At 41.7% G+C, this 25,845-nt stretch overlaps 2 protein-coding genes across 2 annotated transcripts in view; both read left to right on the top strand.

The window, feature by feature from the left end:
• The window catches only part of PSMD14 (proteasome 26S subunit, non-ATPase 14), a 100,753-nt gene extending 88,797 nt beyond the window's left edge, over nucleotides 1-11,956 (top strand). Inside the window, exons 11-12 of the mRNA XM_004743941.3 lie at nucleotides 9,022-9,084; nucleotides 11,541-11,956. Of these exons, the coding sequence (XP_004743998.1) occupies nucleotides 9,022-9,084; nucleotides 11,541-11,639 (162 nt within the window). The 3' untranslated portion in view covers nucleotides 11,640-11,956. The remainder of the gene's footprint in view (nucleotides 1-9,021; nucleotides 9,085-11,540) is intronic.
• Nucleotides 11,957-16,564: 4,608 nt separating this feature from the next.
• Nucleotides 16,565-24,844, top strand: TBR1 (T-box brain transcription factor 1). The gene is made up of 6 exons (XM_004743942.3): nucleotides 16,565-17,495; nucleotides 18,088-18,242; nucleotides 18,604-18,725; nucleotides 19,270-19,428; nucleotides 20,594-20,655; nucleotides 23,885-24,844. Exons 1-6 carry the CDS (start codon nucleotides 16,804-16,806, stop codon nucleotides 24,741-24,743), a joined length of 2,049 nt encoding a protein of 682 aa, XP_004743999.1. The 5' UTR covers nucleotides 16,565-16,803; the 3' UTR covers nucleotides 24,744-24,844.
• The last annotated feature ends 1,001 nt before the right edge of the window (nucleotides 24,845-25,845 follow it).

Raw genomic sequence — 25,845 nt, 5'->3', positions numbered from 1 at the left:
TATTTATTGAATATTTCTTGTACAAGTTGCAGTGGAAAATAGGGATCCTTCCTTCATTTATGGGAAAACAGAGGCAGTAAAAAGAACTCACAAATGATCAGAGTAGTAGACCAAAATTGGTGTGTTCCTTAACATCTTAGTATTCAGTTTGTCCACAGACCAGCTGTAACACCTGGGATCTTCTTAGAAATGCAGACTCTCTGGCCTACTGAGTGAGCATTGACAGTTGATCAAGAATTCCAGGAGATTTGTATACTCATCTGTATACAAGTTAGAAGTTAGAGAACTGGCCTGGAGAAGTCCATAGTGAAGTCCTGTAAAGATTCAGAGGCTTTTGCTTTCAGTTGTGGGAGACCCAGAATGCTGTATTAAAGAATAACAGCATTTGAACTAGACCTTAATGCTTGAATAAGATTAGACATATAGAGAAATGTTACCCTAGGCAAAATAAACATTACGAGCAAAGACTAGGAGACAGAAAAGGCACCTTTTAGGAAACTATGTTTGGCTTGAGTATATAATATATGAGAGTGAATGGGGAGAATAGGTTTTTTTTTAAGTTATTGAAGTTAAATAATAGAGCTTAGAATATCAGGATAGAGTTACTTTTGACCAAGAGATTGATATTCCCAGAACCTGACTCTAGAAATGTAATTTGACAGCAGTATAAAAGAAGGAGGGTGCTGTAAGAGATTTGAAATGGACATTCTGTTTAGGAGGAGCTTGCTGTTATCCAAGCAAAAGGTACTAGATATCAGCTTTACTGCAGTGGCATTGGGAACAGAGAGCAGTAGACAAATAAAACATGGCACCCATTGGATGGGTGAAATGAAAGAAGGAGGAATCAAAGATGAATTCAGGGTTTCCTGCATAGGTGCCTAGAAGTACGTTAGTACCATTACAATTTTCCAGTTTAGAAGTAGAAGGGTTAAGAAAGGAGATAAAGTTATATTTTAAACAAGCAGTGGAAATAGAGGACTAAAATTTAATGATAGGAGCTAGAGCTTAAGATTTCGGAGACAGTTAAACTTGATGTTTGGGTTGTCACACCAAAAAGTAGTATTTCTCTTTTTACATTAAACACATCTTAAGATCCAAGGGGCACTTGGGTGGCTCATTCGTTAAGCATCAGCCTTCTGCTCAGGTCATGATCCCAGAGTCCTGGGGATTGAGCCCTGCATTAGGCTCCCTGCTCCGTGGGAAGCCTGCTTCTCCCTTTCCCACTCTCCCTGCTTGTGTTTCTTCTCTCCCTGTGTCTCTGTTAAATAAATAATTAAAATCTTAAAACACACACACACACACCCCTTACCAAAGTAAATATTAGCCAAGAGACGGTACATAAAATTTGCTACATGTAGCAAGAAGTCTTTGGAGAGAGTTTAGCTTTGAACAAAAAAGTTGATGGGCCCATACAAACTAAATTCAAGCAGAATTAGGTCTGGCAATGAAGATCATGCCCTGATTTATATGTGGTGTTCCAGCTGGAAATGCCCATTGATTCTAGATCATACGGAGGGAAATTTTTTTTTTTATCTTTCTAGTTTTATGTTTTCATGTTGTGATATTAAAGAGAAAGAAGTAGTTTGTCATACTTAAAACAGTTATTAACCATTTATACCTTAGTGACTTAAGTAATAATATTCAGCAGACTGTAGGAATGGTTTTCATTTCTCTGTAACATTGCAAGTTTAAGTAAATTCATATTGGTACCACTGCCAGGAAATAACCTATTTATGGTTACTGCTGCCCATCCACAGAAGTTTTTCCTATTTTACAGTTTTAAAAAATCTCTGTAGTACTCAAAAACTTGTAAGGTTTGGTTATAAAATGAAAACAATGTGTAAGCTGTGATATGAAGGAGTCCAAATTTGAGAATGTAATTCCCTCTGTGATTGAAAGAGAATGTGGTGGAGTTTTTAGTAACACTTAAAATATAAAAAGAAAGGCCCATGCTACCAATTCTTCATAGTATTCTTTTTAATTGGTTGGTGTTTTAAACTAAGGTAATTACTGTTAGGTGCCAGTTAGCTCCTAAAGTGAAAGAAGATTAGAAAATAATTAAATTCCTTTGTCCCAAATTTTCTGTTTCAGGTCTGAATTCCACACAAAGATTCTGCTTGATCACTAGTCATTGATTTCTCTAATTACTAAACTACAACACCCGCACTCTTGTTATTCCAGATCTCCTAATTTATTCAGTTTAAGATGCATCAAATTTTAAAATATTGATAATATTTGATTGGATATTTTAAGTGAATGTGCAAGTAAAAATGAATTGTAGAAGAGTATTTTAAGAATAACATAGATACATAAAAATTTGCCTTGTTTTCAAACATGTAGCCCTATAAATCTGCGATCTGACAGTTTACCTTTCAGATAGAAGTAGTGCCTGCTCTGTTACCTGAAAGAAAATTCAGGTATGGGGTGCCTGCCTGGGTGGTTCAGTCAGTTAACTGTCTGCCTTTGGCTCAAGGTATGATTGCAGGGTCCTGGGATCGAGCCCTGCATCAGGCTCCCTGCTTAGCAGGGAGCCTGCTTCGCCCTCTCTCTCTCTCTCTGCTACTCCCCCTGCTTGTGCTTTCTTTCTCTGTCAAATAATTAAATTTTTTAAAAACCTTAACCCCCCCCAAAAAAATTCCAGTGTATTTTTTATATATAAATATATATATTTTTTACATGTAAGACATTTAATTATATGACTACATTTGGTTTATTACAGTAGCTATTTTAAGTAGGAAAATGTTGTTATACGCTAGTGTAATAAGATAAGAAAAACAAAATAATATGTAAATACTGGGAAAACTAGGCCAGATTATCATTACTTAACTATGATAGGATATGTTTGTAGTCAAACAAAAATCTAAGCAACTAAACTAGAAAAATTGTTAGAACTGTTACAATAGAGAATTATGTAGGTGGTAACCAAGTAGTTACATAGGCTGAAACCAGTTGAAAAATTTATAATAGGCAAATCAATTCACAGCATCCAGAATTACAAAAGAATTACCATAAGAAATAAGTGTATAAATGTATATGACTTTATTTGAATAATGCTAAAAACATTTCCCTCAGTTTCAAATAGGAAGATTTCGTATGGCAAAGCCGCTGTCAAGCTTCCCAAAGATTACTTTAATGCTAGTAAGAATATCAGTGAGTTTTTAAAGTTTCAGTAACTTGACAGTAAAGTTTATCTGCAATAAAAATAATAACTAACATTCATGGAATGCTTATTAGGAGTCAGCTGGGAGAAAATATTTGTATTGGTAACACAGAAAGAACTCATACCCAAAAGATGCATAATATCCCGGAATCCCTATAAAATAGTTTTGAAAAACAATAATTTGGACAAAAAGAGCTAGAAAACTCACTGAAGACAAATGGCATATAAACATGAAAAAACAAGTTAAACCTTATTAATTGGTCAAAGAAAAAAATTAAAATTATAAATAGAATTCTTTTCTTTTCAAATATAAAAAACAATTTGGGAAAATGTATCAGTAGTGGGTAAGTAAAAGTGACATAACATTTTTTGAGGCCATCTTTCAATTTTAAATGCATATAACTCTTAAAACTAATATGTTCTTTTTTAAGGGTTCAAGTACCGACTTAGAGAAATATTTACAACCCACTATTATATTAAAAATTAAATTATAGAACAACATGAAAAGTTCCTATGTTACTTTCCCTTTCCTTTTAAAAGATACCTAACTTGGGGGACCTGGGTGGCTAAGTCCCTTCTGTCTGCTATCTGCTTCGTGATCCTGGGGTCCTGGGATCAAGCCCTGTGTGGGGCTCCCTGCTCAGTGGGAAATCTGCTTCTCCTCCCTCTGCCCTCCACTTGTGCTCTTTCTCTCTCTCTCTCTCTCAAATGAATAAAAATTAAAAAAAAAAAAAAAAGATACCTATCTCCCACTTACTTATCTCAACATATTTTAACATTTCACCTCAAAGGTGGAAAGCAGAGAAATGATATCCTTTGTGTAAACCCTGCATTATTTCAGTTTTTGCATTAACCAGGTGTTACTTATATCTAAGATTGTGTTAGCTCAAAGTAGCAGTGGCTTCAACAAGATAGAAATGTAGATCTCAAAAAAAAGGGAAATAAAGAGATGAAGGTTTCTGGCAACTCAAGGCCAATATAAAACTTTGAAGTCATCATGAACCCAGATTCCTTCTTCTTCTTCTTCTTCTTCTTCTTCTTCTTTTTTTTTTTTTTTTAAGATTTACTTATTTATTTTAGGGAGAGAGAAAGAGAAGAGAGAGAGTACACAGGGGTGGAGGGGCAGAGGGAGAAGGAGAGAGAGATCTCAAGTAGGCTCTCCACTGACTGTGGAGCATGACCCAAGCAAGGCTTAGTCCCACGACCATGAGACCATGACCTGAGCGAAACCAAGAGTTGCATGCTCAACTGACTGAGCCACCCAGGTACCCCAAATGCAGATTCTTTCTATCTTTTGCTCCCCTTCCCTTATATTGGCTTCCATCCTATAGATATCCTCACGATTCACAGTGATTACTAGAGTTTTAGCCATCCCATCCAAATTCCCAACAACAGGTAAAAAAGGAAGGGCCAAAAGGGGTTACTTTCCAGCTAAATCAATCCCCTTTCACAATCCTTTCTTAAGGCTTACCAAGCAGCACTTCTGATTATATTTCATTGGCAGAACTCAAATGGACACACCTTGCTTTGAGAAAGGTTATATAGTGTGGTCTTTTACCTGGAAACATTATTTTCTTTACTAAAATCAGGGGAAGAAGGGAAACATTTTTGTTTTCCCCTAAAAGAAGGGGAAAATATATGTTGGGGTAGACATCAAATAGATTCTGCCATAGAAGTTTTTTCAACAAGCTGAACTACAATTTCTATTATGTGTGCACACACATACACGTGCAGTCTTTATTGTATATGTCTGTTTTGTGTAATTAACACTTAAAATTGGATTCCCTGTAAGATTTTTAGAAAGAATTTATGCTGTTCAGGTCACTTATTAAACCATGGATTTGGCTTTGTTATTCAGGATATATCATTAAAAACTAGTCATTTCCTGAATTGTCATGAATGTTACTTCAAGGTCTTTGGAGATAGATAGTACTGTTGAAGTCACACTTGCATTACTTATTAGCTGTGTGGCTGTATGTGTCCCTGTTGTTCTCTGTGCACACTCCATTTTTGTATATTTCATACTGCATTGCGTTTTGAGATTTATAGGCAAGTAAAGCCCAAATGTGAGCTCCTCAAAGAGCAAGAACTATCTTATTCAGAATGAGTGATTATTGAATAGTAAAATGAAAATTCTTCTGATGAGGACATGTATAGAATGTACTGGAATTTTATAAATATGCCAAAAGGAGAATTAGAAATATGGTTTTTTTTTAAATAATAGAAGTATTGCTGGAATTAACATAAAGTTTCTCAAAGAAGGTGATGCCTAATTTCTTCATATGTAAAATGTAGATTAACTACTTTACTGGGATGTTTTAAGGATTCAGTAAATTAATATTATAAAAGCATGTATATAGTAATATTTAATTACTGATAGTGGTAGGAGTTTCTCCAGACTCAGACATTTTATCCCGTCTCAGACTTCTAATAGTTTCATGTTTGTTAATTTTGCTTTCCCGAGTATTTTTTTATAAAAGCTATTTCTTTTAATTCATTTTCTACTGCCTTAACTCAGTGATGTGATTTTAATTTATATAGTCAATACATCGATCTCACATAAAATCAGAAAGAAGTAAAATGCATTATCTTAAAATTCACTAGCACTTAGTGACCATACATGTGAGTTTAGAAAGCATGTGCTTAAAAGAGATTATGACATGTTATAGGGTGAAGAAAGTTAACATATCAAAAGGAAAAGAAGAAGCCCAAGGCCTAGAGAAGTATAAAGTAGAATAAGGGACACGATGTTATAAAAGCAGAGAGGTTAAAGGATTAGAAAACAGGTATTAGAGAAGCTCTTAAAGGTGTTCAGAAAGTTCAAGAAAACTGAGTTTGTTGGAGTTTACATGGTGGAGATCCTTAAAAGAGTGTTAATGAAGAGCAAAGAACCCAGTCCATATTTATTAAGGGGTAAGTTAAATGGTAGAATCTAAGATAAAGGTTTTCCACTTAAGAAGTTTGACCATCACCAGAAAAAAAAAAGAATGAAGTTAATGGGTTTCATAAAAGACTCTTTAAGATGGGGGTACATCTGAGGGGATTATGATAACATAACAGACCAAATTCTAGGAATTTCTTAGAACTGTGCAGACCGTGCATGATGGGATAGCCATCTGGGGGTCTTTGTTGATAAACTGTTAAAAACGTTTCTAGTGTGAATAGCCACAAACATTTTCAGTGCTTTTTTGTTGGTTGAGTAAACCGAAGAGCATGAATGCAAAAGCAAAATTCGATGCCAAATCACAGAAGTTGCCATAAACACAGAAGTTCCCCTAGTGAGGACACTGCCTGTGCCTGAATTTCATTTGTTTCTGCTGCTACCATTTCTTAATTTTTCCTGGTGACTAGCCAGATTAGAACTATGAATGAAGACAAACTGGTCTTGCCCAGATCGTAGATGAGATATAGGTGACTTAGGTAAATGGAGAAAATACTTAGGGTTTGATGTGATGATTTGGTCTGATCTGGTCTATCTTAGAATGAAAAAGATGTGCTTATTCTTTGTCATGGGGGTTTGCAACCTTAGTATATGCCTAAATCTACAGCTGCTCCTCATTTTCCAGATGGCATCTATGGCTGGGAGTACTTTTTACCATCTGCACTTCTCGAAGAGTTTGTGAACTCTCTCTTTTAATTATTGGAAATGGAAAAACTAATTGGTAAAGTGGTTAAATGATATAAAAGATTTTAAAAACTAAGAGCTTTTTACATTGTATTTTAACTTTTTAAATAAGGTCAGTGCTTTAAGTGCTTTTTGACTTTCATCTTTGCATACCTACGATCTTTGATATTTGCAGTACTCCAGAATACTTTGTAATAACTATTTGTACATTAACTGGTACTTGGAGCCAAATTCCAAAACTCTTACCTCCTTCCAATACTGTACTGTTTTGGACATGTGCATAGAGCAACTAACACTGAATGAATGCAGAGTACAAATTTATGTGAATTGTTCCATTCATCCAGTAATGTTTTCAAATTGGTAAGGTACAGTGTCATGATTTGTGGAAGTAATTGAGAAAAACAAACTTTTTAGGTGTTGCTCATGTTTTTATATATGTAAAATATTGAGATAGTGGGAGAAGCAATTTCCCATTTAAGTAATACTTTTTTAACTAGCTGAGCATAATAGGAATGACATCTGACTCGGAAAATGAACATATTCTCTATCTAGGGAATTCTAGATTTGGAGTGTTATTAGCTTTTATTTTTCCTTCTTCCAGTTTTATGAGTCATAAATATATTTTCTTAATGATATGTTGTAAATAAGTATCCTCTAATAATCTGTAGATACAGTACTTAATCACCATCTTTCTCTTTAGGCAGGTTCTACTGGGGAAAATTCTCTAGATAGTTTGTCCATTTATAAAATTAGACACTTGCCATCTTTGCTCATTTTCAAGTTCTCTGTTTACAAAACTATTAAGAAGGTGTGAAATGCAGCCAAACTTCCCAGTTTATGGGAAATGTCTGATGATTGCATTTCCTACATGTTCATTGTTCACACATGAAGAAATTTGGCAGCTGCGAGATTATTAAGTTTAGAGTATCCAAATCTAACCCTCACTGGGATTTTGGTTTCCTGCTTTCCACCCCCACCATCTCATCTTTTGTAATCATATTTGTGGTAAGTGCTGTGGTGGTATTTTTTAAGGTTGATGATCCTTCAGTTTTCTTTGTTTTCCGTTTATCAGATGCTGTGAATAAATCATAGACCAGGAGTTCACCTGATTTAGAGTCCTGGCTTCGAACAGAAATATAACATACTCTAAAAGAGATTCCTTCTCAATAAAGACATTTTATGGTGGCACTGTTGTTGAGAGAGGGGACAGTGATGGTAGCTAATCTATATGCTGTAATTATTTTGTAAGAACTTGCTAGAAAATTTATGGTCATACATGTAAGAGTTTGTAACTGAGAATAGTAGAAAATGTTCTGTGTATATTGTTTTGTTTTAATTTTTACTTGATTTGGCTTTTTATTCAAGTGAGTTTTTCCTGTTGAAAACTTCAGATTACTCTGTTTTCTTCATGATTACTAAAGATCAGTCATGGAAAAGTTAGATTTTTTCCCGAATACATGTGCTACTTTTAGAGATTTAAATATGTAGAATTATGAAGGGAGAAAACTATATAATTTGTTAAGTGGATCAAAAGGCAGCAGCTTCTTTGATCCTAAGAGCTGCCGATAGTTATATAGATACTGGGTGTGATAGTTGACAAGAAAAATGGGAAGTTGGGGCAGAGGTGTCATGAAAGTAGGACAAGGAAGAGAAGACAACAGGACTAGTTAGCACCATGGTGGCATAAGCAGCTGCCGTAGTTACTTTTCTCCCCCACTTTAGCCATCCCTCAAAGAATTATATAACAGTTTCCAGATGGTGAATACTACCATGTGGTGGTCATGTTTGCCATATCCAATGTCTTTTTGTATTTTTTTAAGTCTGTTTTCAAAATGATGGTGTTAGGGTGCCTGGGTGACTCAGTCGGTTAAGTGTCTGCCTTTGGCTCTCTTGATTTTGGAATGCTGGGACTGAGCTCCATGTGGAGCTGGGGGTCCCTACTCAAGTGGGAAACCTGCTTTTCCCTCTGCCACTCCCCCTTCTTGTGCTCTCTCGTGCTTTCTCTCTCAAATAAAAATTAAACAAATTTTAAAATTTTTTTAAAAATGATGGTGGTAATAGTTTTTATTATGCTTAAGGTTATTTGGAAGATTAGCACACTTTATTGTTTAATAAGTCACGTGAGTAAAAGGTTCTGTGAATGAAAATTATGATCACCATTGTCTTCAGTGAGTATTCTGCAGTGGAAAAAGTAGATTTAGATTTTGAAACTCTGTCCTTTGTGTTTCATTCACAGGCTGTAGAAGAAGAAGATAAGATGACACCTGAACAGCTGGCAATAAAGAATGTTGGCAAGCAGGTGAGGTATACCGTAATAGGTTACGCAGTCGCATAATAATGCGCTCTTGTAGAGTTAAAACTGTTTTAGGACCTGTATGATTTTTCCCCCTGTTTGTTCACTCTACATTTTTCTTTTGTCATGTAAATATGATGCTAATTTTAAAGGTCACTGAATTACTTGATGTCAAATCCTGTTTGCCATATATAGTGAAGTCACAAATAGATCTGCGAGGTACTGTCTTTAGTGAAAATAATTTCCTAGAAATAAATTAGGAAACTTATATCTTGAGTTTATTTTTCAGGTATTATTTTTACTTGAAATAATATTATCAGTGAAGATAATAGAATGGTTTATTTCTTACATAGTAACAGTTTTTTAAATGATACATTTTGTCAGTATGTAGGCTTCAGTATATAGGTAATGTTCCTGAGAAGGCTGAGAACACCATTGGATTATAGTGATTGAAGAGAAAGGGTTTTAAGTATTTGCTCTTTCACATTTCCAAGATGAAATATATATTTTAGTTCCTATTTTCCGAGGGTTGGGGGAACACACCAACCAATTAAAAGAATCTACAGATTAATTAGACTGTTTTTTAAAGAATGTTGATTACATTTTTTTCATTTCATGGAACATGGTTATCATATTGCTGATGTTGGCAGAATCTTGATATTTCAGATGCAAGACACTAAGCTGTCTTTGCTTTCAGCCATCCTACCATATGCTCTGATCCCATCACATCTCACAAGCTATGTAGGTTTGGGCCAGGACCATTCTTGGATGGGAAATCTCTAAGAATCACCCAGCTGCCACAAGAAGTAATGTAGATAACTGAGGGAAGTGTGTTACCAATTCACTATACAACTAGTTACTCCAACAACGCAGTAGGGGCAAAGGTCTGACTTAAATATCATAATTAGTGAAATTAAATCCACTACATTCTGAATATTATAATGTAAAAACAGCTAGAACTCTCCCCAAACAAAATGAAGTGTAGTTCATCTTATTCTCTCATCCTGTGTGCTCTAGTTACCTAGTCTTTTCCTACTACTTATTATAGTCTAAGATATGTTACTAGATCACCAGCTTGGAGTCTTGCACTTTATAGAACCCACTGTTTTTTGTATAAATGCCTCTGAGGCTACCATGTAGATTTTATTTTAACAGCAACAAATAAAAGGTCTTAATTAAAAGTGATGCTGAAAAATATGTAATGGGCAAAGATGAATAATCATCAGAATCATTTTTCTTAATCTAGCTCTTCACTGGTTTAGCCTGTTGCGTGGCAAAAGCAACACTGTCTGTAATGGAATCAGATCACTATCTTTTTCTCCTGCCAGTCTTTCTCAGATACTTCCACCTAAAATGTCCTAAGGCTTATTCCTGAAATAAAGAAAGTGTAATACGTGGTCTAATTACTTGAAATTATTTGTAGCATGTTGCATCTCTGGGTTCTTTAAGGAAATCAAGCATGTATTGAAATTGTAATTTAGAAAAGAACAGCCAAGAAATAATTCCAGTGATGAGCATTTATTTAAGGTTAGGAGTCTTGGGTATTGTAGCAATACCCATACAAAAATAATGCCTTATTTGAGAGTTTAATTTGCAATATATATATTTTAAAGCTTTCACATTTAACTGAAATACTTCATTCAGCTCAGCCTTAAACATAAATTAAGCGTTTTAACTTCATTTGTTACAATGTTATTTTAAGCCTCATTTTTAACTCAAATGTTTCAAATATAGATTTGATCAGGTTTCAGTTAAAAGATTGTACCTATATACTTTTCTGATACTTTATTTTTTCAAAATAGCTACAGCAAATAGGTATTTTTAACATTATTTTGTACATATTATATACATGTAAAATATGTGTATCCTAACATTGTATTTAAATTTTTAAACAAGTAACAGTGACTTTTGACCTAAGAATATTTCCTAAATCATTTAATGTACTTTTCCCTGAAATATTAAATTTATACAGGAATTAAATTTAAATTAAAATTACAGAGGAAGTAATGAGAAAGAAATCACATTGAACTCTTACCTGTTGGTACGTCTGCTTCGAGTAATAAGATCCCCTCAAGACAGTCAATAAATATGAATGGCAGAAAGTATGCACACGTACTTGGGCTTATGCACACTTATAAATGCTTATACTTTGTTTTTAAAAAAATCGGATGCTGCGGCTATATAGAATTCCTTGTTACTCTTTATAATTTCTGGTATAGAGTTATAGCATTGATTGTGTAAATCAGTTTTTCATTGTATAATCTATTATTTTACCAGGTACTTAATTTTTTAATATATTTAGGAATCTTAAGGATATAACAATATATTGGGAAAATTAAATTGTAAAGTATATATAAATTTAGGTTTGGTTTTCTTTACCAGTTTCAACTACTTAAACTAAGTAATTCTTTTATCAGTAATATGGTTCTTTTTTTCTTTTTCTTTCCTTATTTTTTATTTAGGACCCCAAACGTCATTTGGAGGAACATGTGGATGTACTTATGACTTCAAATATTGTCCAGTGTTTAGCAGCTATGTTGGATACTGTTGTATTTAAATAAAACAATGCAAAAAGCTATTGGTGATACTTCCAGCATATATTCCTCTATTGTTCCTAATGCTCAAAATCAAGGGACCTCTGAAGGTGTGTTTGGTTAAATGTAAGACATCTGGCATCATTTGCAGCACTGTAACACCTTCAGTCTCAGTTGTGCAATTACTTCTGTTTCTTTAGTCAGGGTCTTTGCAGATTCCAAAGTTGTATAAGAATACATCAAAGTGGACGAATTTTGTTAAGATCCCATTTAATATTTGAAGAAATCAGTAACACAAATATATTTTGATTGTTGCTTACAAAATAAAATACATTTACAATCTATGTCTCCTGAGGTTTTTTGGCACTGGGTGGAATTGACAGAATAACATTTGACAGTGCTCTCGAAATCTCACACAAAGATACGTTTCTCTTTGCAATTTAAGATCTTATAACACATAAAACATCAATGTGATAACAAAACTTCACAAATGTAAAGTCATTGCCATTAAGGAGTTGCTACACCATTAGTGAGTAACCCCCCCAAAAAAATGTTGACATATTTTATTAAAAGTATCTGTGGCAAATTAATATTGTATAATCAATATCTTAACATATTATACTTTCCAGGGTTTCAGGGGAGTACATTTAAGAAGAAAAAGAGGGCAATGTTAATTCAGACTTTTTTTTTTTTAAAGAGTATTCTACCAATGTTGAGACTATCTGGGAGTTGCCTGCTGCAAACTCCACTAGACTTTTAGCTAAGACTGCCATTGAAGGTAAATAATCTCTTCAAAACAAATTAAGAAAAGTCACCATAATATGAGTTTAGTATCATGAGCACGTAAGAAATAATTTGTTGTTGTTTTCTCTCCTCTTTCCCAAATTAACTTGAAAGTACTCAGTTTTCTGAGAAAGACAAAAATTTGACTGATGGCAGGTTTTATAGATGACCTTATCCCTCAACCTGTTTCTAACCCGATATACATAAATAACTGCCCCTGTTAATACTCATGGCACAGCACCATTCTGGGTACACCAAAGAGTATGGGAAAACATGAAGGTAGATTTAATTCTTGTTTGTACCCTTTGTGAAAATATGGTAAAAATGTTTGTTTCTAAGGCTTCATTAAAAGAGCGTTTTACTTAGGGGACTTGGAATTTAGACTTAACCCCTACTAGAGGTGGTAGAAATGTGGTAGACCAAATTACTGTCCTATTTGAACAATTCCAGGCTTGTATTGGTTGCCTAATGAACAGTTACCAGAAACTAAAAGTAGAAATGGCTTAAGTTCCCACTGTGTTTCACAGTCTCTTTTTTGGTGGAATAAGAGGTATTCTGAGCATTTGTTTGTCCTATGGCTTTTTCTCTTATATAGTCATAGTATGTTTTATGTAGGACATGTAATATGTATTAATTTAATTGCTGAGATTACAACAGCTAACCTTTTACAATTAAAATGTAAGTGGAAGTTAGAAGTTTTCCTTTTGCCTAATTTAATCTTGTGTGCAGACTTTTTTGGGGTACATGATTTTTCCCTTTACATAAATAGGGTTCTATGATTTATTTCACAGATATTCATTAGAGCTAGTCAAGATTTTTTTCATACAGTATGCCCTTAGAAGAAGGCCTCAATAATCCGGAGGCGCTTCTCAACATTCCATTTGAAATACTTCCTTTTGTTTTTCATTTTATTCTGCTGAAAACATCTCCTGAGGTGGCTTGCACAATACCTGCCTTTTGTTCTTATTTGATCACCTCACCGTCTTGCACTCCCCACAACCAGTACCACTTTCTCCTACTTGGTTCATGTTGGAAACACTCCCAATTTCAAAACCTCACCAGGATCCCTCTTAGCAAAAACCTGCATTTTCTTTTGAGATTTGGAATGGATGAAAATTAGGATGCCCTGAGTCTTGTTGAACACTTTTGTCGTGGAATGTACAGCTATTTTAGCAGCAGTCTGATGGCTCAGGTCCAGTTGGGCATTGAAATGACTTATTTAATCACAAGCTCAATAAGGTGTGTATGTGCTTATGTGCGCATCTTTACCCATCTATTATGCAGCGTTAAAGCAGCGCAAGAACCCAAACTCCTGCTTGCCTCTAATACAGAGATATCCCTGCTTTCCTCTTTGACTAACATGGGGCCACTGAAAGCTCCAACCTCAATATACAGTGTGATCTGCCTGGACCAGGAGCACCTGGCTTTTCTGGGAGCTCATTATATATACACAATCCAGGCCCCCACTCCAGACCTGAATCAAACATCAAGAATCCTGGCATGGTTCATATGCACTTTAAAGTCTGAGAATCCCTGCTGCACACAAGTATGGCTCAAGAGCAGGTGTGCTGATCTTGAGGAAAGTTAGTTTTCCTTTTTAAGCTTATGTAAGTTCAAGATACACCCTGTAATGAGGAATCACTGAATTTAGTACTGATAATCTAAAGTCAGAATGCACATTTATCTCCTATTCCAATTCCTTAAAAACTGAGGAAGGTGCACTCTATTCCTTTCTACATTTTAACATTTCAGTTTTGCATTCTTCATTCTTTAAAAAGTTAATTCAGCATGCCACGAATGAGAACATGAGAACGCCTTCAAGAGCCTTTTTGGCTACTTGCTTAAGGCTCTTGTCCCACAGAGAAAGGGGTGGAAGGTAATCTCAGAAGCTGGGGATAGAGGTGCTCAGAGACAAAGAAGTTAATGGTCGAAGAAAGGAGAAAACAAGAATAGCCAAAGTTGGGCAAAAACCACTCAGGAGAAATGGTGGTAAAAGGTAAAGGGCAGAAAAAACAAGTGTCAAATAGTGTCATAGCTCCTGTCTCCTCCCCTGCACCCGGATGCCTGAACAGCCAAGGCCCTGCTTGTTGATGAAGCTTCATGGTCAGGAGCTGAGATTTGCTCCGGAAAAGAAAAATGGGCCTGGCTGTATTTTTCTCTCAGAAAACTGTCTCTCTCTCGGCTTCAGTCGGACATCTGGTCACCCACTTGTCCAGCCCGGAGCCGTCGGCGCTGGGCCTGGCTCGTGGCGCCCTGCTGGAGGCCACAGCTGGTGCCCTCTGCAGCCAAGGCGCCGAGCCCGCCTTGGGGATTGGGGGGGACTCAGGCTGGCCTCCGCGCTGACCGTTCGGCCCACTGAGGCAGCGCTCTTTAAAAAGGCGCCCGCCTAGGCGGAAGTCGAGTCTGGTTAACCCCTCTCTGCCCAAGTCTAGGACCCACCCAACGTCCCCAGAGCCGCTCTCCGTCAGGCAGGTGCCGAGCCCCGAGGAGGACTGACCGGGCGGAGGTTCCCGGGCCGTGCCTCTGCCACCAGAAGAGTGTGTGCCCCTGGCGTCTGCGCAGCGCGGCTCTCCCCAAGCTCCCGGAGTCTCCTGGGCGGCGGCTGCCTCTCGGGACAGCCGGGGAGCTGGGCAGCCTCCGCTCAGGCCGCTCGGGGACGTTAGACAATGAACCAGAGCCGGGCGGATGGCCGGGCGCGGGGAGGGCCGCTCAGGCTGCCAGCCGGAGCAGTGCTCGGCGCGGAGCCCGCCCGCCTGTCGGCCAGCCTGCGGGGCCCAACTGAGCTCCCGCCGCGCTCCTCCTCCTCCTTCCCGCGCGGCTCGGCGTCCCGGGGAAAGCCGCGGGAGGGCAGATTGGCGGGTGCCGCCACCGGAAGCAACTTGGGGCGGATAAAGCCTCTGCGCTCTCGGCCCTCTGGTCCAGGGCTGGGTTCCTTCCTCTCCAGAGCCAGAACTGGGAGATTTCTTCCGACATCCCAGGGTCGCTTTGGGCCTCGTGCTATTTATTTGTGCCAACATCCTTTTAAATTGGTTATTTTCTCTGTTCTTCCGCTGATTCTCCCTCATTTTAAACTTACTGGCATTTTTTTTCCCTCCCATCCAGATTATATAAACGTTGCACACACACGCACACACACACACAGACACACACACGTCTTCGGTATCGATCACTGCGTTGACACCACTTCCACTCTGTCTCCCCAGATCAGCGCTTCCAGCGAACCCATTTGCACGAGGACTCGGCCCTTTCTTTTCCTGGCGAGGCTTTTGAACCTTGTCGCCAAGCCAGTACCTCTGAGAGAAGGAAGTGCAGTGGGACGCGCGGCATGCATGGCGCCTGCCCCCAGTTAGATGCTCTTCAGATAATCGGCAACCAAGCTCGCTGATAAAATATTTAGGAAAGACCTCGTAAACATCACTGCAAATACATTAAGGCACTTCAGCCCGACAGTTTATGATTATTTCAAAACTTAAAAAGGTGATCATGGATTGTTACTGTTTCTGTGCTCAAGCAAGAAAATGAACCTTCCCGAGGTGGGTGGATGGGTGGATGAGTTGCAGCTTTTCGCCCCCACTGCTCTCCCCCCACCCCACTCCCGCTCACTTTCATCGCCGTGGCTCTCGGCAGCAGTGATTTATTTATTTATGTATGTAGTTAAAAAGGTGTGCGTGGTGGGGGGCGGTTCGCGGAGGACACGCAGGACCTGCTCACAAAGGACTGGCTCAGGTGTTATGTGCTTCTGTATTAACTGGAAAAGACAGACTCTGGAACTTTTACAGGGCGAGAAGAGGCCACCGGCTCGCGCTTTGTATACTTTGCACTTGAAATCGTTACATTCAACTGAATATTTGGCTCATTCAGATCCGAAAAGTCTCCTAGCATCATCGAATTCCCTCCTCCGCCCCTCGGCTCGAGAGGAGGGAGGTGGGGGGAAGGTAGGAAAATGTTTAGTAAATTGCACATCTTTGAATCTTCCTAAAGCAGTGGTCACAAAGCTTAAAGGTGACACAACAGTGCTCACGTAAAGCCAACACACATTCCCCATCCCCCAAGCCAACAATAAAATCATCCCCTTCAATTTGCCATGATCGTCGCGACCAGGAGCCAGGTGATTATCCTAATTAATGTCTATCTAATTAAATTACTGTCAGCAGTTAACCAATGGCAGGAGCCGTTTCATCGGCTGCACAAGCAGCAAGATCAAAAGTGAGCCTTTTCTGATTGCTGCATAGTGTCAATTGGCCAATCTCTTCTCCCAGGGAAAAAAAAAAAGTAAATCAAACCTTTGAGAAGCATTTGCTGGTTGAAGTGCTTTCTGTCTAGTGAGGGGGTCTGTGGATTTCTAGTTTATGATAAATAGGACTTTAAAAACCAGGGACAGGAGGGCGAGTGTTCAGGTTCTAGAGCTATGCAGCTGGAGCACTGCCTTTCTCCTTCTATCATGCTCTCCAAGAAATTTCTCAATGTGAGCAGCAGCTACCCACATTCAGGCGGATCTGAGCTTGTCTTGCACGATCATCCCATTATCTCGACCACTGACAACCTGGAGAGAAGTTCACCTTTGAAAAAAATTACCAGGGGGATGACGAATCAGTCAGATACAGACAATTTTCCTGACTCCAAGGACTCACCAGGGGACGTCCAGAGAAGTAAACTCTCTCCTGTCTTGGACGGGGTCTCTGAGCTTCGTCACAGTTTCGATGGCTCTGCTGCAGATCGCTACCTCCTCTCTCAGTCCAGCCAGCCACAGTCTGCGGCCACTGCTCCCAGTGCCATGTTCCCGTACCCCGGCCAGCACGGACCGGCGCACCCCGCCTTCTCCATCGGCAGTCCCAGCCGCTACATGGCCCACCACCCGGTCATCACCAACGGAGCCTACAACAGCCTCCTGTCCAACTCCTCACCGCAGGGCTACCCCGCGGCCGGCTACCCCTACCCACAGCAGTACAGCCACTCCTACCAAGGAGCCCCGTTCTACCAGTTCTCTTCCACGCAGCCCGGACTGGTACCCGGCAAAGCGCAGGTGTACCTGTGCAACAGGCCCCTCTGGCTGAAATTTCACCGCCACCAAACGGAGATGATCATCACCAAACAGGGAAGGTAATGCTACATTCTTGGCAGTCGCTGCTCCAGGCGCGGCCCGGGGGCAAGTGCGCCGGGTTGTGACTAATCCCGGTAACGATGTTTTGGGGTCGGGAGCGGAGTGGAAGGCGCTCTGGTGCGCCCTGGAGTTGGCTGGTTTTGGAAAAAGGGAAAGTGGAAGGTATAACCGCCGCGGTGGTGTTGGTAAGGGGGTTTCCGCTCTAGAAAGGTGGTCGGAGAACCTGTCAGGGGCGGGAGAAAGGCGAAAGAGAGGGAGAGTCCGGGCCTGCAGCTGGGAAATTGTAGGGACGCATCAACGCCCGGAACCAAGGACAGGTGGAGGTGCGGGTCGCCAACCTCACTCTCCACCTGGGCAGTGACACCTGCCGACTCCCCACTCCAGCTAACCCGCGGATCTCCCCGACTTCATCCTCACATCTTTTCCTCCCCCCACCACCCCTTCTCTAACCCAGCAAACATTCGCTCATCCACGCTGGAAGAACAAGTTTTGCTTTGCTATCTGGCGCCGCGCTTCTTGCATTTAATCTTTAACATTTACGTGTTTTTTTTTTTTTTTCTCTTGTTTTCTCCCCCCCCTCAATTTAAATAGGCGCATGTTTCCTTTTTTAAGTTTTAACATTTCTGGTCTCGATCCCACGGCTCATTACAATATTTTTGTGGATGTGATTTTGGCGGATCCCAATCACTGGAGGTTTCAAGGAGGCAAATGGGTTCCTTGCGGCAAAGCGGACACCAATGTGCAAGGCAAGTCCTTCCAATTAACACATTTTCCTGACACTTATTTAGGTGAGAATGATTAATTAAAGCCTTTGTGGACTGGCTCGAGAGACTTTTAAAACGATCGGCCAATGACTTCTAAAAGGAAACGAGGGGGATAGGGGGACAGACTGAGCAGCAAGAAGGGGGAGGATTATGCAAAAGCTATTTTAATCATCTCCAGTTAATAGGAAGAAAGCGAGGCCTAAAAAACCCCCAGCTAATGGGCCTCACTGTGGAATAAGGTGTGCGTGTGTGTATGTGTGTGTGTGCGTGTGTCCTACGTGGTGAGGAGTTGGGACTGGGCAGTGCCCAGGGCATAATGTAAACAACATATTTCTTTCTCTAGGAAATCGGGTCTATATGCATCCGGATTCCCCCAACACGGGGGCTCACTGGATGCGCCAAGAAATCTCTTTTGGAAAATTAAAACTTACAAACAACAAAGGAGCTTCAAACAACAATGGGCAGGTCAGTGGCTCAAGCGCTCCTTCCCGCCCCCCCACCCCCACACGTCCCTCGCTAGCATCCAGTCCATTAGTTTAAATCAGCATGAGAAAATGGACATATGTTTCTTTGCTTCATTAACAAGCCTTTTTCAAAAATTTATCTCCACCCTCCTATAAAGTTATTCTTGTTCCCCCGCCCAATTTCCGAGTTCCCGACCTTCCCAAGAACTGTACAAATACTCGATTGATTTCGAGAAGGAAACCCACAGGATCGGAGGTTGTAAAAATCTTTGTTCCTCCTAAAAGGAGGGCTAGGCGGATCGGGAGGCCCTGACGACCAGGCAGTCGGGTTCGGTTTTCCTCCGGTGCTCCGCTGATCTTTGCTCGGGGAGGAACCAGGGCTGGTCCTGGTCCCGCTAGCCAGTCACCAGGAAGACGAGTCCCGCGGTCAGTTAGCCGGGGCGGCGGGCTCCAGCCAGCCCCGGCACGGCCCGCGGCCCCAGCCCAGCGCACACTGACCGAGCTAACGCGCCGCCCCGCGCTCCCCTTGTCTCTCCGCCGGACAGATGGTGGTTTTACAATCCTTGCACAAGTACCAGCCCCGCCTGCATGTGGTCGAAGTGAACGAGGACGGCACGGAGGACACCAGCCAGCCTGGCCGCGTGCAGACATTCACTTTCCCCGAGACCCAGTTCATCGCCGTCACCGCCTACCAGAACACCGATGTAAGGAGGCCTGGGGGCTGGGCGCGCGGCGGGCTGCTGCGGCTTCACCCCGCACCAGCCCGCAGCCCCGGCCATCCCCGGTTCGGGCACTAACATCAGCAACAGCTGGTTCTGTTGCGCCTTTTAGGCGGAGGGCTAGGGGCCTGCTGGGCACCTTCTCTGAATAGCTTGCCGGTGGGAAAACGGTTCCTATTCGTCTTCATCGCGGGTCACACGGGCCATCTTTGAGGGGCCCAGGATTTCTAGTAGGGTCTCTTTTGGGAATTTTAATTCAGTTCTCAAACTAGAAGAGATTTAAATTTGCTTTCTCCCCCCGCCCCCCTACCCAAGACTCTTTTTTTTTTTTTTTTTTCTCCTTTGGAGTCCTTCTTCCATTTAGAGAAGAAGCAGATTTTCTCCTGCATTTTATTATTGGCAAGCTTTGGCATTATCTAAAATTAATTAATTAATTAATTAATTAAAGTCTCAGAATTGATGGCTAAAATAAACAAACGTCACTTTTTGGGCGATCAAAAGAACAGACACATTCACATATCTAAAAAGTACAATAAATCGGATTACTGGAAGCTGTGGAGTGAGTTTTTTTAGCACTTGAACCTCTTCAACACTTGCAAGTTCGCCAAAACTTATTTTACTTCTGTTGATTTGACGAGTAGGAGTGACGGTGTTTTTTTTTTTTTAACTTAAATGGAAGTATAAAAAATGAAAATATGCATTTATTTTAAATTAAAGCTGATTTAAAGATACAGTTATGGGTTCTTGAGGTTGTGAATCAGAAGTGACCAACTTTTTAAAAATGTGGTGAAACACTTAAAATAGGCAACATTTGGTGATGAATTCAAAGTGCCCCTTAAAGATTTGTCTTTTTGTAACAAGTATTTTTAAGATGTGCATGTGAGCTGACCTAGAACACTTGGGAGAGCTAATTGAAAGCAATCCTTTAGTGTTGGGCATCATTAATTTAAACATGTTCCTCATAACTTTCATGAAACATTCTCTTTTTTCCCTTTCTATTCATTCCCTCCAATTTTTCCCTTGCTCCCTAATGAAATTGTGGGCCATAGACCCCTGTAAAAAGTGGTGATGCATTCATAAACACCTAATCCACCTACACAGAAGGTGAGACCATATTAATCTTTTTTTTTTTTTTTTTGGTCTTTTCTAGATCACACAATTGAAAATAGATCACAACCCCTTTGCAAAAGGATTTCGGGATAATTATGACACGTAAGTAGTTTTGCACCTTCCTTCTCAAATAGTTGTGGAATTGGGCTTTAGGTCAAAGGTGTATTGTTCTGTACAAGGCTGTTGGAAGCTCAAGTGTGCGAAGACAAGTCTGTTTCCAAGGTCTTCCCTTGCCTTTTTGTGGGCTCCCTTTCTTTCTGGTGACTTTCTGACTTGGTGTTTTTGTGGTTTGGGTCAAAGATTTCCTCCACTTATTTTTATCTTTCTTATGAATTACAAAGTTGTTGGCGGGCCTCTGGGACTGGCTGACTGGTGAAGCTGCCCCGGTTCCTGGGTGCGGGAGCTGTATGTGTCGCTGCAGATGCTCAGCTCAGATTGTCTGTGTCTGAAACCGCCCGATTCTGCCGGAAAGTGCATGTGGCTCTGGCAGTTGTTATATTCTCCTTGGCATATGTGACTTTTATTTACCCATTTCCAAGTTTTGTGTAATAGCTTTTCCTGTGCAAGTTTACTATGGACTGAATAAAAATGTGCACCCACCATAGGCAAGGGCATGAGCAGAGCCGTTGTTACAGTTATTTCAGGCTTTGGGAAGGACCCAGGTGCTGTTGCTGTGTATTATTTATAAGCTTCAAAAGAAAAATATTTCCTTTTATCTTTTGCGGCTAGGAGTGTTTTAATTAAATGTGTTGGTACCCTTTTCTCCAGGCTTCCCTAACTTGTGTCTTTTCTATCAAAATGATGTTCTCTGGGGGACAGCAGAAGATATAAACTTAGTGCTTGTTCTCAGTGCTTGTTCTAGCATTCTTGCTCAGAGTTCAGATATAGTGCCCAAGAGTTCAGATAGTGTTATATAGCAAAATCTAAATCTGGATTGTCGGAATCTCCCCACTTTTATTCTGACCATAAAAGGGAAGGGTACATGAATTTTAATATCATGGCTTGCATGAAGTGTCCGGACTAGAGCTACAAAGTCGAAGTTGTCTTTAACCAGAAATAGATTAATTTTGTGGGGAAATAGACAAGTGGCTGTTTCTATTCCGTCTCCAGGAAGATAACAAACTTCCCTCCTGATATTTTTTATGAAAAACTAAAAAGAGTCATTGATATTTCCTCGTATAACTGTCAGGTGCCTCCCTTAAAAGTAGTTTTGAGGAAGCAAGGCTCATCGAGATGATTCCCCAGAATAAAAACTCAGCTATTCTAGTCCTCACAGTCTAAAAATGTGGACCCGGCACTGTGGGAAGTGTGTGGCCCAGGAGGCCAGAGATACTGGTCTCTGTACTAGGGGGTCTTGTAGGTTTTGAGCTTTTAATTCTGTTGTGAACATCTGTTCCAAAGCATTTTATTTTGCACAGATCAATTCGGTAATCCCAAGTGGGTTGGGACCTGGATGGGCATCTAAACTGTATCTTTTGCAGGCTTTTTTTTTTTTCCTTTTTAAAATATTGTGGTAAACAGAGAAGATATTTGCACCTTGCTGGTTATGTTCCCTTCCTGCCTCCCTCTACTTATCTGAAGCTGGAATTAAATTTCAGGAGGGAAATTTTGTGTGGTAAGCAGAATGGCCCTGCATCACCCTCACCCACCCTTCTCTGGCTGACTTCTGTAGGAAAAGTCGCTTCTTTTTGATTCTTAAACTGTGTATTTTCCATAAAGCTTCCTTATCTATACAAACGGAGACTTTAGTTTTTAGGGGACAGGGGAGAGCAGAATGGCTGATGCCACCCACCCTTTGCCCTTTTATGCTGATACGTTGAGCATGGATCCCTTGGAGAAACAGGGTGAGCCATAAGTTCAGGGGAACTAGAAGGTTGCTTGGCCATTCACCAGGGAATCTCTTCCCCCAAGGATTAAGGTCTGACAATACTGAGGCTCTCTCTCAAAACAGTGTGTTGATTAAAGATTAAAACATTTATGTGTGAGCTAAATAAAAAGGGAGGCATGTGTCTATGTGTAGGAGAAAACACTTCTACCAATCTTGATCCAATATCTGGTTCTTTCTCAACTCTAATGGGATTTTCTAGGCCCAAGGCCTAGATCAATCTTCATTTCACCTACAGTGATTCCCAGTAACACAGTTACTGTTTGTGGGCAAGTTATTTAGCTTCCCTGTGCCTCAGTTTTCTCCTCTGTAAGGTGGGATAATAATGCTACATAACAGGGAGGATTGTTGTGACGGTTAACGGAATTACTATCTGTAGTCCTAGACAACAGTGCATGGCACAGAGTCAAGTTGTGTAAGGGTTAGCTATTATTGGTGGGAGAGTGCTTGGAGGAGCTTGATAATCACTGTGAGAGTTTGTCCCAAAGGTGTTTTTTGTTTGTTCGTTCTGTTTTGCTTTTTGTCTTTTTTAAATTTTAATTTTTATTTACTTACTATTATTATTATTATTTATCAGTAATGGTTCAAAAGCTAGGACAAGGTCAGCATACAGAACCCTTTTTCTTGGAGCCCCTGGCTGGCGCAGTCAGTAGAGCATGCGACTCTTGATCTTGGGTTCCACTCTTGACTCTTGATCTCATGTGGTCAGTTCAAGCCCCATGTTGGGCATAAAACTTACTTTACAAAAAAGTATATATACTTTTTCTTTGTAAAAGAATTTTATTGACTGATGACTTCATTTCCAAGTAGTAATTCTTGTTATTATTGGTAGAGGTGGGGGTTAAAGGATCACACGGGGGAAACAATGGACAGTAAATACTGTGGAGGCTCCCAGCAGCAGTCCTCAAGTCTCAGAAGACTGGTGAAGCCCAGTCTTTGATGATTACTACCTCGATAGCCTACGTGTCTATCAAATGGAAGAAAGTGTTCTTCACAGAGTGGAGAAATGGGTATCTTGTTTAGAAATATTGCCCAGAAACTCTCACTGCAGAGAAAAGGCCCACTGAGCAAATAACACCGTAGTCCCTGGGTAAATCTGCCCTAATGTTCCTACAGACATCGGAGAAGTGGGATGCGACTCCCCTGCTGTGCTCGGCTCTCTGATCCCCTGTACAGCTGGCGAGAGAGAGGGGACAGGCAAGCCTTCCTCTTGATCTGTGCTTTGCCCAGCTCCCTGAGTAGACCATTCGACCTCTTTCCAATTGCACGATTTATTTTATTTGGGGGAGAACGTCGGTCTGTGACCTTTGTCCGTCTCCACCCTGGACCGCAAGTTACAGATGGAGATTGTGGGGGTGGGTGAAAAGTGGAGGTGGCCTTCCCTTTGCCTCCCGAGGGGACCTCTCTGCCACCCCTCGGTTCTCTCTCTCTCTCCTTCCCTCGCAGGATCTACACTGGCTGCGACATGGACCGCCTGACCCCCTCGCCCAACGATTCCCCGCGCTCGCAGATCGTGCCCGGGGCCCGTTACGCTATGGCCGGCTCTTTCCTGCAGGACCAGTTCGTGAGCAACTACGCCAAGGCCCGCTTCCACCCGGGTGCGGGCGCGGGCCCCGGGCCGGGCACGGACCGCAGTGTGCCCCACACCAATGGGCTGCTGTCGCCGCAGCAGGCCGAGGACCCGGGCGCGCCGTCGCCGCAGCGCTGGTTTGTGACCCCGGCCAACAACCGGCTGGACTTCGCCGCCTCGGCCTACGACACAGCCACGGACTTCGCGGGCAACGCGGCCACGCTGCTCTCCTACGCGGCGGCGGGCGTGAAGGCGCTGCCGCTGCAGGCGGCGGGCTGCACCGGCCGCCCGCTCGGCTACTACGCCGACCCGTCGGGCTGGGGCGCGCGCAGCCCCCCGCAGTACTGCGGCGCCAAGTCGGGCTCGGTGCTGCCCTGCTGGCCCAACAGCGCCGCGGCCGCCGCGCGCATGGCGGGCGCCAACCCCTATCTGGGCGAGGAGGCCGAGGGCCTGGCCGCCGAGCGCTCGCCGCTACCGCCCGGCGCCGCCGAGGACGCCAAGCCCAAGGACCTGTCCGACTCCAGCTGGATCGAGACACCCTCCTCCATCAAGTCCATCGACTCGAGCGACTCGGGGATTTACGAGCAGGCCAAGCGGAGGCGGATCTCCCCCGCCGACACGCCGGTGTCCGAGAGCTCGTCGCCGCTCAAGAGCGAGGTGCTGGCCCAGCGGGACTGCGAGAAGAACTGCGCCAAGGACATAGGCGGCTACTACGGCTTCTACTCGCACAGCTAGGCCGGCCCTGCCCGCCCGGCCCCGCGCCCCGCCGCCGCCCGGCCCCCCAGCCAGCCCCTCGCAGCTCTCCCCAGCTCTTCCTCCCCACGGCCCACCTCGCGCTCCCCCTCATGTCACTTGGCCCTCGAATACCGTCTGCGACGAATAAGTACAGGTCTCCGAGTTTGATTTTAACCTTTTTTTTGCACAGCAGTTTCTGCAGTTAGCTCACCGACCTTCAACTTTGCTGTAAACCTTTCGGTTTTCCTCCTTACTCTCCTTCTGTGAAGTTACACTCCTGACAAGCCTCCTCCCTCTCGTCTTTTTCTCACCCTCTCCTTCTCTTTCTTGTAATGAAACTCTTCACCTTTAGGAGACCTGGGCAGTCCTGTCAGGCATCAGCGATTCCGACCCTCCAAGTCTCGGCCTCCCCCTTAACCGTAGGATGTTGACTCTAGAACCTGGACCCACCCAGCGCGCCCTTTCTTATCCCCGAGTGGATGGATGGATGGATGGTAGGGATGTTAATAATTTCAGTGGAACAAAGCCTGTGAAATGACTGTATATAGTGTTAATTTATTGTAACGAATGGCTAGTTTTTATTTTCATCGTCAAGGCACAAAACCAGTTCACCGCTTAACCTTTCCATTCTTTTCCTTTCTTTGCCATTTTCTCCACCCCCTCTCCACTTTAAAAAATTGCCTTGTGAGATAATTAACAATATTCTAAGAGGCTCTGGAAACGTGAAATACTTGATAGATAATGATGGGTTTCTCACTTCTCCTCAATCCGTTGCATGAAATAATTACTCTGTGCCTAATGCACATAAATAGCTAAGGAGAATCGGACCGAACACCTGTAAAGGATAGGTGTCCGCTCATAGGCAAGTCCATTAAGTGGCATGATGCCTGCAAAGCAAAGTTAACTGGAGTTGTATGTCCCCCCCCCCCCCTAGAGTAGCTCGACATCAGCAATATTATTTTGCCTTATTTGTTTTTCCCCAAAGTGCCAAATCCATTACTGGTCTGTGCAGGTGCCAAATATGCTGACAAACTGTTTCTGAATATCTTTTCAGTCCCCCCCACCTTTATATGCTGTAAATCTTTGTAATGAATATTCTACT

This window comes from Mustela putorius, unplaced genomic scaffold, assembly GCF_011764305.1.
Source record: "Mustela putorius furo isolate JIRA1106 unplaced genomic scaffold, ASM1176430v1.1 tig00003869_pilon_pilon_pilon, whole genome shotgun sequence".
Lineage (NCBI taxonomy): Eukaryota > Metazoa > Chordata > Mammalia > Carnivora > Mustelidae > Mustela > Mustela putorius.
Note: the sequence above shows the minus strand (reverse complement) of the source record. Positions and strands in the feature narration are given on the sequence as shown.

Bases quoted from the DNA above. Each gene is read 5' to 3' on its own strand.
- TBR1 (XM_004743942.3), top strand. From the start codon at position 16,804: ATGCAGCTGGAGCACTGCCTTTCTCCTTCTATCATGCTCTCCAAGAAA. The intron at 19,429-20,593 runs GTAAGGAGGCCT...GGTCTTTTCTAG, and splicing joins CCGCCTACCAGAACACCGAT to ATCACACAATTGAAAATAGA. The intron at 20,656-23,884 runs GTAAGTAGTTTT...CTTCCCTCGCAG, and splicing joins TTTCGGGATAATTATGACAC to GATCTACACTGGCTGCGACA.